We start from the raw sequence: 17,171 nt of genomic DNA, 5'->3' as shown, positions 1-17,171 counted from the left end.
AAAAACACTTCCTGATGTTTGAGGAGACTTCTTGTTGGGCCGATGAGCAATCATTTCAGTAAAATTCTCCTAAAATCAAAAGGTGATACATATGTCTAAGTGGTTTATGTAAAGGAACATTGAACAAGGTGTAGCTATGCTTACTTTGATTATTGGGGTAAAGGAACCACGGTGATCGTCACTCCAGGTAAAAAAAAAAATATTCCTACTTTATTATTTTTTTTCTAATATTAACAGGTTTACTTGATATTATTTTTTATTTTTTAAACATTGGACTGGCTCCCGGTATCATAGATATTAATTATTGGGGGGTTAACTATACAGCAATAATGGTTCAATTGCAAATTTCACTAAAATGGAGAAATAGGGGTAGGAGAAATGTAGCATGAGGTGAATTTTATAGGAATTCCATGGAGCTCTTATTTGGTGTAAAATTGCTGTCTGTTATCCAATTAGATCTAAGTTTGAATCTGTCTGTCTGTCTGTCTGTCTGTCTATCTATCTATCTATCTACCTACCTACCTACCTACCTACCTACCTACAGTATCTATCTATCTATCTATCTATCTATCTATCTATCTATCTATCTATCTATCTATCTATCTATCTATCTATCTATCTATCTATCTATCTATCTATCTATCTATCTATCTATCTATCTATCTATCTATCTATCTATCTATCGTCTGTCTGTCTACTCACTCCAATAGAAGAAACAAGCCATTCTCTATACATGGTAATTTTCTCAACGTGAGGCACTAAGTTTTTACTCATATGCAATAGACAGATGAATTTATGGGATTATTACAGTCAGCTAGATTATTGAGGCTAATGAATTCCATTAATTGCAAGTTCAGGTGAAGGTTTTCTATTATATTTTTCACATGGATGTCATAATTTAAAGTAAGGTTTGCTGCTGTTGGCAAAACAAGAGAAATTTTATATATGTGTGTGTGTGTGTGTGTGTGTGTGTTTAATTAAAGAGAAAGAGAGTAGAATTGTGAATATGAATATAAGGCAGAAAAGAGGCATAATTAAAACGGGAAATGGAAAAAACAACAACCGGACAGATGTAAGTTCAGAGGCCCAGAGAGTTGGGACTGAGATATGATTTTGTCGAGCTGTCATGGAATTAAAATCACTGTGACTACGGTTTTGATGTCTGGGGACCAGGTACTCAAGTCACCGTCACTTCAGGTAAGGATTGATATTCCAATTGCAGTTTGACTTCACAGAAATATAAATTAGATTTGTTATGAAACCCTGGAGTCTTTTATAGGAAAATGTATGGATTTTTAGCGATGAGATAGGGGGAATGGACTTCTTGAAAGGTATGCGCATCGAAGTTGCTGATTGGCACTTCTGTGAGAATTAAGATCCATTTTAGCTAAATTAAATTTAAGTTCCTTCCTGATAAATACGGATGCTGGCTAGTTTTCATCACCAGCACTCTTAAAAATTAATCCAAAGAGTTCGGACCGAAATATTTTTTTGCCAAGCTGTCATGGAATTAAAATCATTCTGATGATGCTTTTGACTTGTGGGGGGCGAGGAGCTCTCGTGACAGTAACTAATGGTAAGTTAAACTAGCTTTTTTGTTGTTCTTTATACCAATTTTCTTTAAGGATTTTGTGGGATTTTTCTCTCTTTTGTGTTGTTTTTAAAATGATAAGTGCCGTAAACCTGCTATCTACGTCAAAATTGTCTTTGAATGACCATTAAAAGCATTGGTGCTGTTGAAAAATCATCCATTCTCTACGCTAAATTAAATGTCTTATTTACAAATCCCTCCAGAATGTGCTTTTAAGAGGGTTTCAGATTGTTTATTTTTTTTTTAAAAAAATGTATTTCTAAATCCAGACATTAAGGCATCAAATGTTTCGGCTTGTTCTTTGCAAGCAGAAGTATAATAAGCAATACAGTAGAGTCATTGAAAATCCAGAAATTTTATACATCTCCAAATCTAAATAACAAAATCTGAAATCATTTTGCTAGTAACTCAGGGAGTTTTTTTTCCCCCTTTAATAATTTATTCGTCCTGAGGAATTTTCTGCCTTCTTAAGATATTCAAAGGGTATTTTTGTGTGAGGCTACTGTAAATTTGATCTAAGCCACTTTTCATGGTCTGGAATGGGCAAAATAATTCTTCATTAGGTTTTTGTACGTGGTTTGTATTTAATTGTCTCGGTGTGACTACTTTTATTACTGGGGCAAAGGAACAATGGTCACCATCAGCTCAGGTATGATTTTTTTTCATTCTTTCTACCTCTTCCATCTGTTATTAATTTGGATTTTTTCCCCCCTTTGGGCTTTAATTCTCTAGATGATATTAAAATGTTATCTGTGTCACACTTAGAGCTCTTGAACATAAATAATCTTATTGGGGAGCCCATTCTGGCAGCAGAGAGGGTGACTTCTCAATTATTGTCTTTGCGTGACCATTCGCATTTTTGTTATTCCTAAAGAAAAAAGGTAATTGACTCTATAGACTGGGTTAAATATCTTATTTATAAACCCACGCACAACACAATATTTTTCTTCGGAGGTTTCTACATTGAGCCCATTTTTTTTTTCATGGTCCGCAAAGAATAATGTGACTCCTTATTAAGTTTTTGTACATGGCTTATACTTGGTTGACTTGATGTGATGGCTTGGATTACTGGGGCAAAGGAACCATGGTCACAGTCAGCTCAGGTATGATTTCTTCATTCTTTTTACCCGTTTCATCTGTTATTAATTTGGATTTTTTCCCCCACTTTTGGCTTTAATTCTCAAAATGTGGTCTGTGGCACTGTTAGAATTCTGACACATGAGCCTTCTTATTGGAAAGAATGTTTTGAAAATGGAGAAGGGTGACCTCTTAATTAATGTCTTTGCATGACTTTTTTTTTTTTTTTGCTATTCCTCAAAAAAATCGATTCTCTAGCCTAAATTACATTTCTGATTTATAAATCCATCCAGAAATAAGTTCAAATAGGATTTCAGACTATGGAGAGGATCTTTTTTTAATGTTCTTCTAAATTTAAACAATGGCATTAAGCAATCAAGTCTGCCAAAATTACAATAAGCAACAATGACACCTAAAATCCAAAGGTTTTATCCATCTCCAGATCTAAGTAATGAAGCCCAGAATCATTTTTGTCATATTATATATTTTTGTCTTAAGGTACTAAGAACCTCAGGGATTTTTTTTCCCCTTTAATAATTTGATTAGTCCTGAGCAATTTATATATCATGTCTATCTTTTTAAACCGTTTGAAGGATATTTCGTGTGGTGGGGGTCTATAAAATAAGACTTTGCCACTTTTTCACAGTCCGTAAAGGACGAAATAATTCCTCATTAAGTTTTTGTATATGGTTTGAACTCGGTTGAGTTGATGTGACTACTTCGAGTACTGGGGTAAAGGAACATCGGTCGTAGTCACCTCAGGTATGTTTTTATTATTCTGTCTACATTTTGTGTTACTAATTTGGAGTTTTTTTCCCCTTTTTTACTTCAATTTTCAAAATGCCATTTTGTTGATGGCCCTGTCGATGTTCTTAGATATAAGCAATTCTGTGGGAAAGAGCATTCTGGAAACATTTTGCGTGGCTATTCGTATGTTTGTTATTCCTTTAAATATATATATATATATCATTGATTCTCTAGGCTCAGTTAAATTTCTTCTTTGTAAATCCATTCAGAGCATGCTTCTAATAGGATTTTAAGAGCACATTGTTCTTCTGAATGCAGACATTAAGGGATCAAAAAATCGATCAAAAAAAAATCAAAAGTATAATAAGCAACAGTGTCACCTAATAGCCAAAGATTGTGTGTATCTCCAGATCTTACAAAGTCTAGAATTTTCCTCGGCAATATAGATTTTTGTCTTTAGGGATTTTTTTTCCTTCGGTAATCTAATTAATCCCGAACAATTTATACGTAGTTTCTATCATTTTAAACCATTCAAACAATATTTTTGTTTGGGACTTCTCTAAATTAAGGTTAAGTCACCTTTTCATCGTCTAGAAAGGACAAAATAATCCCTCATTAGGTTTTCGTACATGGTTTGCATTTGGTTGACCTGATGTGACTACTTTGACATCTGGGGTAAAGGAACATCGGTCGTAGTCACCCCAGGTATGTTTTTATAATTCTTTCTATATATTTGTTGTTATTTGGATATTTTTTTTCCCTTTTTGTGCTTTAATTTTCTAAGTGATGTTAAAATTTTGTCCGTGGCACTGGGACATAAGCAATCCCAGAATCTCACTCCGAAGACAGCATGATCGCTTCATTTCAGAAAAATTGAGTTTAAATTAAAATAACCCAATGGCCCACTTGACAGAAATTCTGTAGTTCAGCCAAATGGACCGAAAATTGGTTATGAGGTTGTAAACATGCAATATGCGTTTCTTACCCTCCCTAGAAAAAAAAATTCAGTATTTTTATGTTTCTCAGTTGATTTTTAAACGGGTTTGAAAAGAAACTGTCGAATAAATGTTTTTCGAGAATTGTTTGACACTTGATGACTTCGAAGTAATTGCCATCAGAGCCTATTTACTGCCAAGTAAATATGCACAAAATTTATTCATATATATATATATATATATATATATATATATATATATATATATATATATATATATATATATATATATATATATATATATTTGTTTTCTGAGATTTTCGCGGGTATTTGTATGTAGGTCTTTGGTTATTCGAGTTTTCTCCCGCGTAAAATTGGAATTTTATATATATATAAAATGACTTAGCCTGACAAAATTTTAATATATTTTATATTATTTTTATATTTTTTGTATATTTCATATATATGTATTTCAATATATATATGTACATATATATATATATATGTACATATATATATAAGAAGTCCTTAAAATTTGGTTGGTATAATTCACAAATTAAGGTTCCCCAATAGTCAAACTTCTTGTATTATGAACTCATAACTATTGTTCATTGTGACAACTGGTTTGACTATTGGGGGAAAGGCACCTCGGTCATCGTCTCCACAGGTAAAAATAATTCTTTTTTTCTAAGACATTCTTTTTGTGAGTTTTTCTTCGTTGTTTTAATGCCATTTTCTTGGATTCGCTAGAATCCATTCCAGAGAGAAGTGAATCTGTATAGCAAAAATCAAATACTTGGAACTCTGACAACGATCCTTGTTTCTCCTTTTGTTTGTCTGCTCCGTTCTCTCTCTCTGTCTCTCCCTTTTCTTCTAAAATGCCATTTTTATCATTTCTATTTTAGTTTGTTTATTTGAAAGAATTTAAGAAGATTGGGGGGGAAACAAAATTAAGTTCTTAGTATTCTTTACCAAAGTAATAATAATAATAATAATAGTTTGCACAATGTGGAAATAGAGATGGATGCTCTCCTATTGAAATTTGATTAGGTTTGTTCTAAAAGATGAGAGGGAACCGCACAATTTTATTTGACAGGAAAAGTGGATTTACTTAATATTAATATCCAGTCCAGTTCTCAGTGACTGTGAAGAGTGAAATATATATTTCACAGAGTTATGTTAATGTACAAGTCAATACTGGGGACATGGAACCTTAGTCACTGTTACCACAGGTAAATCTAATTTTTTTTTTCTGAATCATATATGCGTCTTATATGTAAGAGGACTTTTATTAATTTGGAAGGATTTTGTCTCTGTTGAAGAAACCCATTTTCTTCCATTCTCTCAATGTTTTTAATTTCTGAAATATTTTAACCAAAGGATTAAAAAATGTCACAGTTCCAGTGCTAGAAATGAAATCGTTAGTTCCTTCCTCTTTTCTTTTACTGTCTGTTGAAATTATTTCAATTTAGAAATAAAATCGTACCTTAGATATATTATTTACAAAGCATAAATCTCTATTGAATTGATGCCTGTTTTTCTATTGACACCCATTTCTATTCCTCTTGTCCTCCATTCTTTTAATTCTTCAATTCTTTAATTTTATTATTATTATTAGTTTGCTGTGGAAAAGGAAAAAAAGAGTGTTATGGTCCTTTAAAGACTTAATGAAGTGGCCTTTTGTTTCATGCAGCATATCAGATGGTTAAAGTTTTGTGCTGTAAATTGGATAATTTTTAATGTATCGATGAATATTCTCTCTCTCTCTCTCTCTCTCTCTCTCTCTCTCTCTCTCTCTGGTTATTTTTTTATTATACACTTCTATTATTTTATTTCCTGATCTTTATGGAATTTGTTGAGTGTTCCTTGTTCGTTATGAGATTGATTTCTGGCTCTGAGTTAAGTTTAGGGGGAATCCAGCAGATATTACCATTAGAATTAAGAAGTTAAAAAAAAGTGAATTAATTGCATTTAAACAGACTGAAGTTAGAAAGATGGAATAAAATGCTGGTTAGATAAAATAGAAAAAATTTTTTAAAGTAGAATTAATGTGTTTATTTGAAGTTGGGAGGTTGAGGGAGGGTGGGGAGGAGGGTTGAAACTAAAATAGCCGGACAGAAAACAGATGTTCAGAATACAGGTGGTGATAGATTCGTTTCTCAGTTTTAGTATATTTTAAGACTCAAGTTTCATCTGAAAGGGTTTGGGGGCTTCTAAAATAATTCTGGACAGCTGAAAATAGCCCAAAAGTGTTTCGAAAACAACATCTGTTTTTTTTTAGTCCTCTCCCTCATCCCTTTTCCAAAAATAAATGTGATTTATCATGTTTTAATTTTATCAAGGAGGAAAAAAACAGTTAAGGTCTTTCCTTAGGCATTTGTTTTTCACTAGCACCCTACAATTTTCTGCACATTTTTCTTCTAGAAACCACACAGTAAAATGGTAAGGAAAAGCAAAATTATTTCTATTGATTCAACTTTAATAATCGCATTTTTTTCTCCTTGTTTACTGTGACAGCCTCTTGTACTTAATTAATATGCCTTAATGTTATTTGATTACTTGATTACTATCGCAACATATTTTAACTGTGTTTCTGTTTTGTACCAGTGATCTATTATTTCTTAATAATTTTGCACTAAGCTTGTTATTGAACGGTTGATAGTTTTATTATTTTTTTAAAAAATTAATTACTCATGTGGGAAAGGACTGGTTTTACTGGGATGACTTTTAGAAAAGAATGATTTTGTGGCATGACTCGGGATTGTTCTTTTTTTTTTTTAGGGGACGGGTGTTTCTCCCAAAGTAATTAGGGAAGCTGTTTTTGAATTTTCTTAATTGGAAAAAAAACACATTTTATTTTATTTATTTTTTTAATTGGGATTGTTCTGTTCTTATCCTCTATGGCAGATTTGATTTATTTTATTTATTTGGTAGAGTATAATCATTACTGTTATTTGAAATTTCCATTTTTATTTTTTATTTTTGTTCTGAGTGATTGATTTTTAAGAAAGGACTGGTCGTTTTGGAATTTTTTTCGAGAAAAGATATTATTTTACTTGTCTTAGTTCATATGACATAGACTGCTGGGAGCTTAATACATGGCAAATTAACATCCCTGTTTAGTTAACATTTATTGTTGATGAAGCAGAAATTGTGGTTTATTAAAAGGTTTCTAACAGTGATGGTATTTAGTTAGAAGATTGGTTGATTGATCGTTGGATTGATTGATTGATTGATAGATAGACAAAGAGTCTTTTCACTGAACAATTACTAGCTTAGTTCAGCATCTTAACTCTCAAACATCTGAGATACCCTGAGTATCCCAGGGTTTTTCCATCCAATATCTTTCCTCTTCACATTAAATATTTGGAGTTTTAGGATAGCAAGCTGGACCCTTCTAGTATCTCTAAAGCTTAGCCAGAAAGAACTGCTACAGATGCTCTGCTCCGTATCTTAGTCTTCTCAACCCCTGTAGCTTTAGCTATATCTGAGGCAATAATAGCTCGGGCAGGGAGAATCTCTCTAAGCGTCCCTGAAACATGTTTTCCACCTTTGAAAAGACATTTGGCTTCTTACTCAGTGTAAAAGACCTGGATTTCAGCAAGCTAGCATTCAAGAGAGCTTCATATTTTTTCTGCTCCAGGATAGTTCTAGCAACCCTCAGTTAGAAAACAGCTGGAGAAATTTAAGCTGTAGCTTCAGAAAGTTAGAAGAAGCTCACTCTTTTTTTGGCTTATCTTCTTGGAACCCATCTCCTTAGCTTCCCTGATGGTCAGCTAGAGCTGCGATCGAAGGGATCCCTAAAGCCAGGTGCTCGCCTAGATAAAACAGAAGGCTCAGCTAAAGCTAGGAGCACGTTCTCCGAACCCAGCTTTCTCCTTAGCTTCCCTGTAGGCCAGCTAGAGGTGAGATCAAATGGATCTCCAAAGCCAGGTGCTCGCCTAGATAAAAAGGAAAGCTAGGAGCACATTCTCCAAACCCAGCTTTCTCCTTAGCTTCCCTGTAGACCAGCTAGAGCTGAGATCAAAGGGATCTCCAAAGCCAGGGGCTCGCCTAGATAAAAAGGAAAGCTAGGAGCTAATTCTCCAAACCCAGCTTTCTCCTTAGCTTCCCTGTAGACCAGCTACAGCTGAGATCGAAGGAATCTCCAAAGCCAGGGGCTCGCCTAGATAAAAAGGAAAGCTAGGAGCTCATTCTCCAAACCCAGCTTTCTCCTTAGCTTCCCTGTAGGCCAGCTAGAGGTGAGATTGAAGGGATCTCCAAAGCCAGGTGCTCGCCTAGATAAAATGGAAGGTTCAGCTAAAGCTAGGAGCACGTTCTCCGAACCCAGCTTTCTCCTCAGCTTCCCTGTAGACCAGCTAGAGGTGAGATCGAATGGATCTCCAAAGCCAGGTGCTCGCTTAGATAAAAAGGAAAGGTTCAGCTAGAAGCACGTTCTCCAAACCCAGCTTTCTCCTTAGCTTCCCTGTAGACCACTACAGCTGAGATCGAAGGGATCTCCAAAGCCAGGTGCTCGCCTAGATAAAAAGGAAAGCTAGGAGCGCATTCTCCAAACCCAGCTTTCTCGTTAGCTTCCCTGTAGGCCAGCTAGAGGTGAGATCGACGGGATCTCCAAAGCCAGGTGCTTGACTAGATTAAAAGGAGAGGTTCAGCTAGGAGCACGTTCTCCAAACCCAGCTTTCTCCTTAGCTTCCCTGTAGACCAGCTACAGCTGAGATCAAAGGGATCTCCAAAGCCAGATGCTCGCCTAGATAAAATGGAAGGTTTGGCTAAAGCTAGGAGTGCGTTCTCCAAACCCAGCTTTCTCCTTAGCTTCCCTGTAGACCAGCTACAGCTGAGATCGAAGGGATCCCTAAAGCCAGGTGCTCGTCTAGATAAAACAGAAGGCTCAGCTAAAGCTAGGAGCACGTTCTCCGAACCCAGCTTTCTCCTTAGCTTCCCTGTAGGCCAGCTAGAGGTGAGATCAAATGGATCTCCAAAGCCAGGTGCTCGCCTAGATAAAAAGGAAAGCTAGGAGCACATTCTCCAAACCCAGCTTTCTCCTTAGCTTCCCTGTAGACCAGCTAGAGCTGAGATCAAAGGGATCTCCAAAGCCAGGGGCTCGCCTAGATAAAAAGGAAAGCTAGGAGCTAATTCTCCAAACCCAGCTTTCTCCTTAGCTTCCCTGTAGACCAGCTACAGCTGAGATCGAAGGAATCTCCAAAGCCAGGGGCTCGCCTAGATAAAAAGGAAAGCTAGGAGCTCATTCTCCAAACCCAGCTTTCTCCTTAGCTTCCCTGTAGACCAGCTACAGCTGAGATCGAAGGGATCTCCAAAGCCAGATGCTCGCCTAGATAAAACAGAAGGCTCAGCTAAAGCTAGGAGCACGTTCTCCGAACCCAGCTTTCTCCTCAGCTTCCCTGTAGACCAGCTAGAGGTGAGATCGAATGGATCTCCAAAGCCAGGGGCTCGCCTAGATAAAAAGGAAAGGTTCAGCTAGGAGCGCATTCTCCAAACCCAGCTTTCTCCTTAGCTTCCCTGTAGACCAGCTAGAGCTGAGATCAAAGGGATCTCCAAAGCCAGGGGCTGGCCTAGATAAAAAGGAAAGCTAGGAGCTAATTCTCCAAACCCAGCTTTCTCCTTAGCTTCCCTGTAGACCAGCTACAGCTGAGATCAAAGGAATCTCCAAAGCCAGGGGCTCGCCTAGATAAAAAGGAAAGCTAGGAGCTCATTCTCCAAACCCAGCTTTCTCCTTAGCTTCCCTGTAGACCAGCTACAGCTGAGATCGAAGGGATCTCCAAAGCCAGATGCTTGCCTAGATAAAACAGAAGGCTCAGCTAAAGCTAGGAGCACGTTCTCCGAACCCAGCTTTCTCCTCAGCTTCCCTGTAGACCAGCTAGAGGTGAGATCGAATGGATCTCCAAAGCCAGGTGCTCGCTTAGATAAAAAGGAAAGGTTCAGCTAGAAGCACGTTCTCCAAACCCAGCTTTCTCCTTAGCTTCCCTGTAGACCACTACAGCTGAGATCGAAGGGATCTCCAAAGCCAGGTGCTCGCCTAGATAAAAAGGATAGCTAGGAGCGCATTCTCCAAACCCAGCTTTCTCGTTAGCTTCCCTGTAGGCCAGCTAGAGGTGAGATCGACGGGATCTCCAAAGCCAGGTGCTTGACTAGATTAAAAGGAGAGGTTCAGCTAGGAGCACGTTCTCCAAACCCAGCTTTCTCCTTAGCTTCCCTGTAGACCAGCTACAGCTGAGATCAAAGGGATCTCCAAAGCCAGATGCTCGCCTAGATAAAATGGAAGGTTTGGCTAAAGCTAGGAGTGCGTTCTCCAAACCCAGCTTTCTCCTTAGCTTCCCTGTAGACCAGCTACAGCTGAGATCGAAGGGATCCCTAAAGCCAGGTGCTCGTCTAGATAAAACAGAAGGCTCAGCTAAAGCTAGGAGCACGTTCTCCGAACCCAGCTTTCTCCTTAGCTTCCCTGTAGGCCAGCTAGAGGTGAGATCAAATGGATCTCCAAAGCCAGGTGCTCGCCTAGATAAAAAGGAAAGCTAGGAGCACATTCTCCAAACCCAGCTTTCTCCTTAGCTTCCCTGTAGACCAGCTAGAGCTGAGATCAAAGGGATCTCCAAAGCCAGGGGCTCGCCTAGATAAAAAGGAAAGCTAGGAGCTAATTCTCCAAACCCAGCTTTCTCCTTAGCTTCCCTGTAGACCAGCTACAGCTGAGATCGAAGGAATCTCCAAAGCCAGGGGCTCGCCTAGATAAAAAGGAAAGCTAGGAGCTCATTCTCCAAACCCAGCTTTCTCCTTAGCTTCCCTGTAGACCAGCTACAGCTGAGATCGAAGGGATCTCCAAAGCCAGATGCTCGCCTAGATAAAACAGAAGGCTCAGCTAAAGCTAGGAGCACGTTCTCCGAACCCAGCTTTCTCCTCAGCTTCCCTGTAGACCAGCTAGAGGTGAGATCGAATGGATCTCCAAAGCCAGGGGCTCGCCTAGATAAAAGGAAAGGTTCAGCTAGGAGCGCATTCTCCAAACCCAGCTTTCTCCTTAGCTTCCCTGTAGACCAGCTAGAGCTGAGATCAAAGGGATCTCCAAAGCCAGGGGCTGGCCTAGATAAAAAGGAAAGCTAGGAGCTAATTCTCCAAACCCAGCTTTCTCCTTAGCTTCCCTGTAGACCAGCTACAGCTGAGATCAAAGGAATCTCCAAAGCCAGGGGCTCGCCTAGATAAAAAGGAAAGCTAGGAGCTCATTCTCCAAACCCAGCTTTCTCCTTAGCTTCCCTGTAGACCAGCTACAGCTGAGATCGAAGGGATCTCCAAAGCCAGATGCTTGCCTAGATAAAACAGAAGGCTCAGCTAAAGCTAGGAGCACGTTCTCCGAACCCAGCTTTCTCCTCAGCTTCCCTGTAGACCAGCTAGAGGTGAGATCGAATGGATCTCCAAAGCCAGGTGCTCGCTTAGATAAAAAGGAAAGGTTCAGCTAGAAGCACGTTCTCCAAACCCAGCTTTCTCCTTAGCTTCCCTGTAGACCACTACAGCTGAGATCGAAGGGATCTCCAAAGCCAGGTGCTCGCCTAGATAAAAAGGATAGCTAGGAGCGCATTCTCCAAACCCAGCTTTCTCGTTAGCTTCCCTGTAGGCCAGCTAGAGGTGAGATCGACGGGATCTCCAAAGCCAGGTGCTTGACTAGATTAAAAGGAGAGGTTCAGCTAGGAGCACGTTCTCCAAACCCAGCTTTCTCCTTAGCTTCCCTGTAGACCAGCTACAGCTGAGATCAAAGGGATCTCCAAAGCCAGATGCTCGCCTAGATAAAATGGAAGGTTTGGCTAAAGCTAGGAGTGCGTTCTCCAAACCCAGCTTTCTCCTTAGCTTCCCTGTAGACCAGCTACAGCTGAGATCGAAGGGATCCCTAAAGCCAGGTGCTCGTCTAGATAAAACAGAAGGCTCAGCTAAAGCTAGGAGCACGTTCTCCGAACCCAGCTTTCTCCTTAGCTTCCCTGTAGGCCAGCTAGAGGTGAGATCAAATGGATCTCCAAAGCCAGGTGCTCGCCTAGATAAAAAGGAAAGCTAGGAGCACATTCTCCAAACCCAGCTTTCTCCTTAGCTTCCCTGTAGACCAGCTAGAGCTGAGATCAAAGGGATCTCCAAAGCCAGGGGCTCGCCTAGATAAAAGGAAAGCTAGGAGCTAATTCTCCAAACCCAGCTTTCTCCTTAGCTTCCTGTAGACCAGCTACAGCTGAGATCGAAGGAATCTCCAAAGCCAGGGGCTCGCCTAGATAAAAAGGAAAGCTAGGAGCTCATTCTCCAAACCCAGCTTTCTCCTTAGCTTCCCTGTAGACCAGCTACAGCTGAGATCGAAGGGATCTCCAAAGCCAGATGCTCGCCTAGATAAAACAGAAGGCTCAGCTAAAGCTAGGAGCACGTTCTCCGAACCCAGCTTTCTCCTCAGCTTCCCTGTAGACCAGCTAGAGGTGAGATCGAATGGATCTCCAAAGCCAGGGGCTCGCCTAGATAAAAAGGAAAGGTTCAGCTAGGAGCGCATTCTCCAAACCCAGCTTTCTCCTTAGCTTCCCTGTAGACCAGCTAGAGCTGAGATCAAAGGGATCTCCAAAGCCAGGGGCTCGCCTAGATAAAAAGGAAAGCTAGGAGCTAATTCTCCAAACCCAGCTTTCTCCTTAGCTTCCCTGTAGACCAGCTACAGCTGAGATCAAAGGAATCTCCAAAGCCAGGGGCTCGCCTAGATAAAAAGGAAAGCTAGGAGCTCATTCTCCAAACCCAGCTTTCTCCTTAGCTTCCCTGTAGGCCAGCTAGAGGTGAGATTGAAGGGATCTCCAAAGCCAGGTGCTTGACTAGATTAAAAGGAGAGGTTCAGCTAGGAGCACGTTCTCCAAACCCAGCTTTCTCCTTAGCTTCCCTGTAGACCAGCTACAGCTGAGATCAAAGGGATCTCCAAAGCCAGATGCTCGCCTAGATAAAATGGAAGGTTTGGCTAAAGCTAGGAGTGCGTTCTCCAAACCCAGCTTTCTCCTTAGCTTCCCTGTAGACCACTACAGCTGAGATCGAAGGGATCTCCAAAGCCAGGTGCTCGCCTAGATAAAAAGGAAAGCTAGGAGCGCATTCTCCAAACCCAGCTTTCTCGTTAGCTTCCCTGTAGGCCAGCTAGAGGTGAGATCGACGGGATCTCCAAAGCCAGGTGCTTGACTAGATTAAAAGGAGAGGTTCAGCTAGGAGCACGTTCTCCAAACCCAGCTTTCTCCTTAGCTTCCCTGTAGACCAGCTACAGCTGAGATCAAAGGGATCTCCAAAGCCAGATGCTCGCCTAGATAAAATGGAAGGTTTGGCTAAAGCTAGGAGTGCGTTCTCCAAACCCAGCTTTCTCCTTAGCTTCCCTGTAGACCAGCTACAGCTGAGATCGAAGGGATCTCCAAAGCCAGGTGCTCGCCTAGATAAAAAGGAAAGCTAGGAGCACATTCTCCAAACCCAGCTTTCTCCTTAGCTTCCCTGTAGGCCAGCTAGAGGTGAGATTGAAGGGATCTCCAAAGCCAGGTGCTCGCCTAGATAAAATGGAAGGTTCAGCTAAAACCAGGAGCGCTTTCTCCAAAACCAGCTGTGTAGGTTTTGGAGAAATTAGTGCTGACTATCATCAAATGCCCGGTGATGGTAGCTCAAGCTCTTCAAAGCTCCTAGCATTGGCCCAGCTTTATAAAATAGTGAGCTAGGATGCTAGCTTTCCTAGCTACAATAATTTTTTACAGCAATAGCTAGGGCAGGGATCACGAGCTGTCATCAGGTGCCCTTTCTACAGCCCCCGTTACTGTCCGCTGAGAAACAGCTAGATAAAAGCCAGGTGAAAGTATCAGCACATCCTCCAGCTTCCCTGAATCCCACAGTACGGCTAGGAGCTCGTTCGTGTTTTAAGTGCAAAAGACAGGGAGGAATGTACAGCCAAGCCTAGCGCTTAGCGAAGGATCCTTCGCTCTGGACTTAGAAATTCTCAGAGAGCAACCCCTGAGCTAGGAGCATACGGTTGCTAAATTTTCAAAAAAACTACAGCGATGGCATCTCCTTAAAGCTTAAGGGCCTGGCCAGGTCAGAGTTGCTTTGATCCTGTGCTGAGAATTGGCTTGAGCAACCGCAGGCAATTTCTCTGTAGTTTTTTTTCTGAAAGCTTGCGTAGGGATGTGGTGGCTCAGTGGCTGAGACACTGAGCTTGTCGATCGAAAGGTCGGCAGTTCGGCGGTTCGAATCCCTAGTGCCGCGTAATGGGATGAGCTCCTGGTACTTGTCCCAGCTTCTGCCAACCTAGCAGTTTGAAAGCATGTAAAGAATGCAAGTAGAAAAAATAGGGACCACATTTGGTGGGAAGGTAACAGCGTTTTGTGCACCTTTGGCATTGAGTCATACCAGCCATAAGACCACCAAGTCATCTTTGGACAGCGCTGGCTCTTCGGCTTTGAAACGGAGTTGAGCATCGCCCCCTAGAGTTGGGAACGACTAGGAACTTTTACCTTTCTCTTTACCTGAAATTTACTGCTAGGGTTAGCTGGGATAGCGGGGTGCTAGGAAAGCCATCAATCTTTCATACTGATCCTAGTGCTAGCTAGGAGGAAAAAGCAAGCTAGGTATCTCCAAAGGCTATTCCATAGCTGGGAGAATCCTTTAGAGCCGAGAGGATTTGTGTGGGGGGGGGGAAACTAACTTTCTGTGAAACCCGCCACTCAGCGGGGAGTTCTGTCAATCAATCTTTCAACTGCAGAGGTAGCCAGGGCAGTAGTAATAGTTAGTCCCCCCCAAAAACCTGGAAGGGTTCCCCATTTATTGGTGGGTTTAATCATGATGGGGAAAGCTGTAGCCACTGTAGAATTTCTAAAGCTCGCCGGTCAACTGCAAGCATTCTAAAGCTGCCGTTTTGGGAGAAATCAAACTGGGATTGCCAGTCAGTTTACAACTTTCCCCCAAAATGTTTCTTGATAAGCCTAGCAGGAGGTGCGGGGAAGCTTCTAGCATCTCAGCAGCTCATTAGAAGCTCAGTGCTGTTGAGCTGATGTGATCTGGGAATGTTTGGATCCACTGTAGGGTAGCTGTGATGTTGGAATTTGGGGTGGTCAGGTTTCTGGCAGGAGCTTTTGCTAAGACGTTGAAGCCTTTCAACATCTGGCATTGTCTGGAGTTATAAAAAGTTAAAGTTTGAACCTAGGAGCCCAACCAAAATATTCCTTATGGTCACCGAAGCCAGAGCTCAGATGATAATCTTGGAGCTCAGATGGTCCCCGAGTGATTTAGGGCTCTGCAAATTATAGGAATTACTCCAAGCGAGTCCCTTAGCTAAAAGGTGGATGGTTTTCTCAAATTTCTAATAAGAGGGGAGGGAGGAAGCAGAGGGTGAATTCACAAAGTTTAATGGTCAAGTAAAACCGTAGAAGCCCAAGATAAGTTTGACTTGTTTATTGTTAATAAACAAGTCAATATTAATAGGTTAGGGAAGGGGTCTGCAAACTTGGCTCTTTTAAGACTTGTGGACTCCAACTTTGCTGGCTGAGGAACTCTGGGAGTTGAAGTCCACAAGTCTTAAAAAAGCCAAGTTTGCAGACCCCTGGGTTAGGGTTTTGTTAGGTTAGGTTTTTGCAAGCTCAGCCTGTTGTACAGATTCGGTCTGGTTATTTTGCGATTCAGTGTGTTGTGCCAAATCACGAATCGGGTTAATTCCACAACCCTGCTTGTTTTGTGATAGCGGCCAGAGGGTCAGCTGAGGGACACCATGCCAATTTGTGGCATGGTGAAGCTTCAGAGAGATGGACCACTTGGCCAGGCTTAGCAGGAAAGTCCTCGCTTTCAGAAGTTGGATAGCTTTCAGAAAAAGCTCTGAAGCTCCCTACTCTAAAACTTGTGGCTGTTCTAGGAGATAACTCTATAGCTTTGGGGTGGGGGTAGAAGAGCTAATGACTCCCAAGTCTTCCATAGAATTTGAAAGGGGCATGTGAGCCCCTTAGCTTAAACACCCCAGTGTTGGGGGGGGAGCAGTGAGCAATTTTTCTACCTCTCCTTCCTTTATTGAGGTGTAGTATCCCACTTGGATATATTCAATCCTTTGTGTTAACCTTGATGTGCACCTGAGATCTTTTCATGCTGCTCCAAGGGTGCTGGTTGGAGAAGCGGCTTGTGAGGGCTGGGTAAGATACAGCAAGCTTCCCAGCTTTCTAAAAATCAGAGAATGATAGATAAGAGAATGAGAAAGTTACCAGCTGTCTCTTGGATTCAGCAGCAAAATAGAGCTTGTTTGAGTTATGGGGGGACTTTGGGGGGGGATAGCTGCCTTCCCTCAGCTAGATAAATTATTTGACTTGGTCGATTATGCCTGGGCTTTAGAAGAAATCAGGAGAAAGCATCTAGATTCTCCCTCCACCTGGTCTCCTGGAACAGTGTTACTCAACCTCATCCACTTTCCTCTCCTAAGGAATTCTAGAATTTGCAAGTCCACATATCTTAAAGTGGATGGGCTTGACAAACTCTGTTCTAGAAAGTCACAACTCATCAACTCAAGCTTTGGAGGATTCCAGGTGGACAGGGTGCTATGGTTTTGGCAGTGCCTAGCATTCAGTTGTAAATTGTATCGTTTTCTTTTGAGCTACGTCTCCAGAGACATAGGCAGAGAGCAGTTGGGCTGAGATGCAGCAGAGTTAGGAGGCATGAAAAGTTCTAGCAGTAGGTCAGCTGCAGAAAGGGCAAAATAACCGAGTTGGAAGGGACCTTGGAGGTCTTCCAGTCCAACCCCGATTAGCTGAGCTACCAAAGAAATCAGAGAACTGGCTGCCGGACTGGTTACTTTAGAATAAAATAACAGAGTTG

The 17,171-nt window shown here is 41.1% G+C and overlaps 1 protein-coding gene and 2 gene segments (V, D, J or C); all 3 read left to right on the top strand.

Moving 5' to 3' along the window:
- Positions 1–1,495: 1,495 nt before the first annotated feature.
- Positions 1,496–17,171, top strand: part of LOC131198965 (immunoglobulin heavy constant mu-like) — a 34,663-nt gene continuing 18,987 nt past the window's right edge. The window contains 1 exon segment of the C gene segment in view: positions 1,496–1,576. Coding sequence covers positions 1,525–1,576 — 52 coding nt within the window.
- Positions 1,979–17,171, top strand: part of LOC131198964 (uncharacterized) — a 95,659-nt gene continuing 80,466 nt past the window's right edge. Inside the window, exon 1 of the mRNA XM_058184347.1 lies at positions 1,979–2,240. Coding sequence (XP_058040330.1) covers positions 2,222–2,240 — 19 coding nt within the window. The 5' untranslated portion in view covers positions 1,979–2,221. The remainder of the gene's footprint in view (positions 2,241–17,171) is intronic.
- LOC131198966 (immunoglobulin heavy constant gamma 3-like) overlaps positions 2,564–17,171 on the top strand; it is a 153,413-nt gene continuing 138,805 nt past the window's right edge. The window contains 1 exon segment of the C gene segment in view: positions 2,564–2,694. Coding sequence covers positions 2,676–2,694 — 19 coding nt within the window.

This window comes from Ahaetulla prasina, chromosome 4 (assembly GCF_028640845.1).
Source record: "Ahaetulla prasina isolate Xishuangbanna chromosome 4, ASM2864084v1, whole genome shotgun sequence".
Lineage (NCBI taxonomy): Eukaryota > Metazoa > Chordata > Lepidosauria > Squamata > Colubridae > Ahaetulla > Ahaetulla prasina.
The sequence above is the reverse complement of the archived record's forward strand: the minus strand, read 5'-3'. Positions and strand labels throughout refer to the sequence as shown.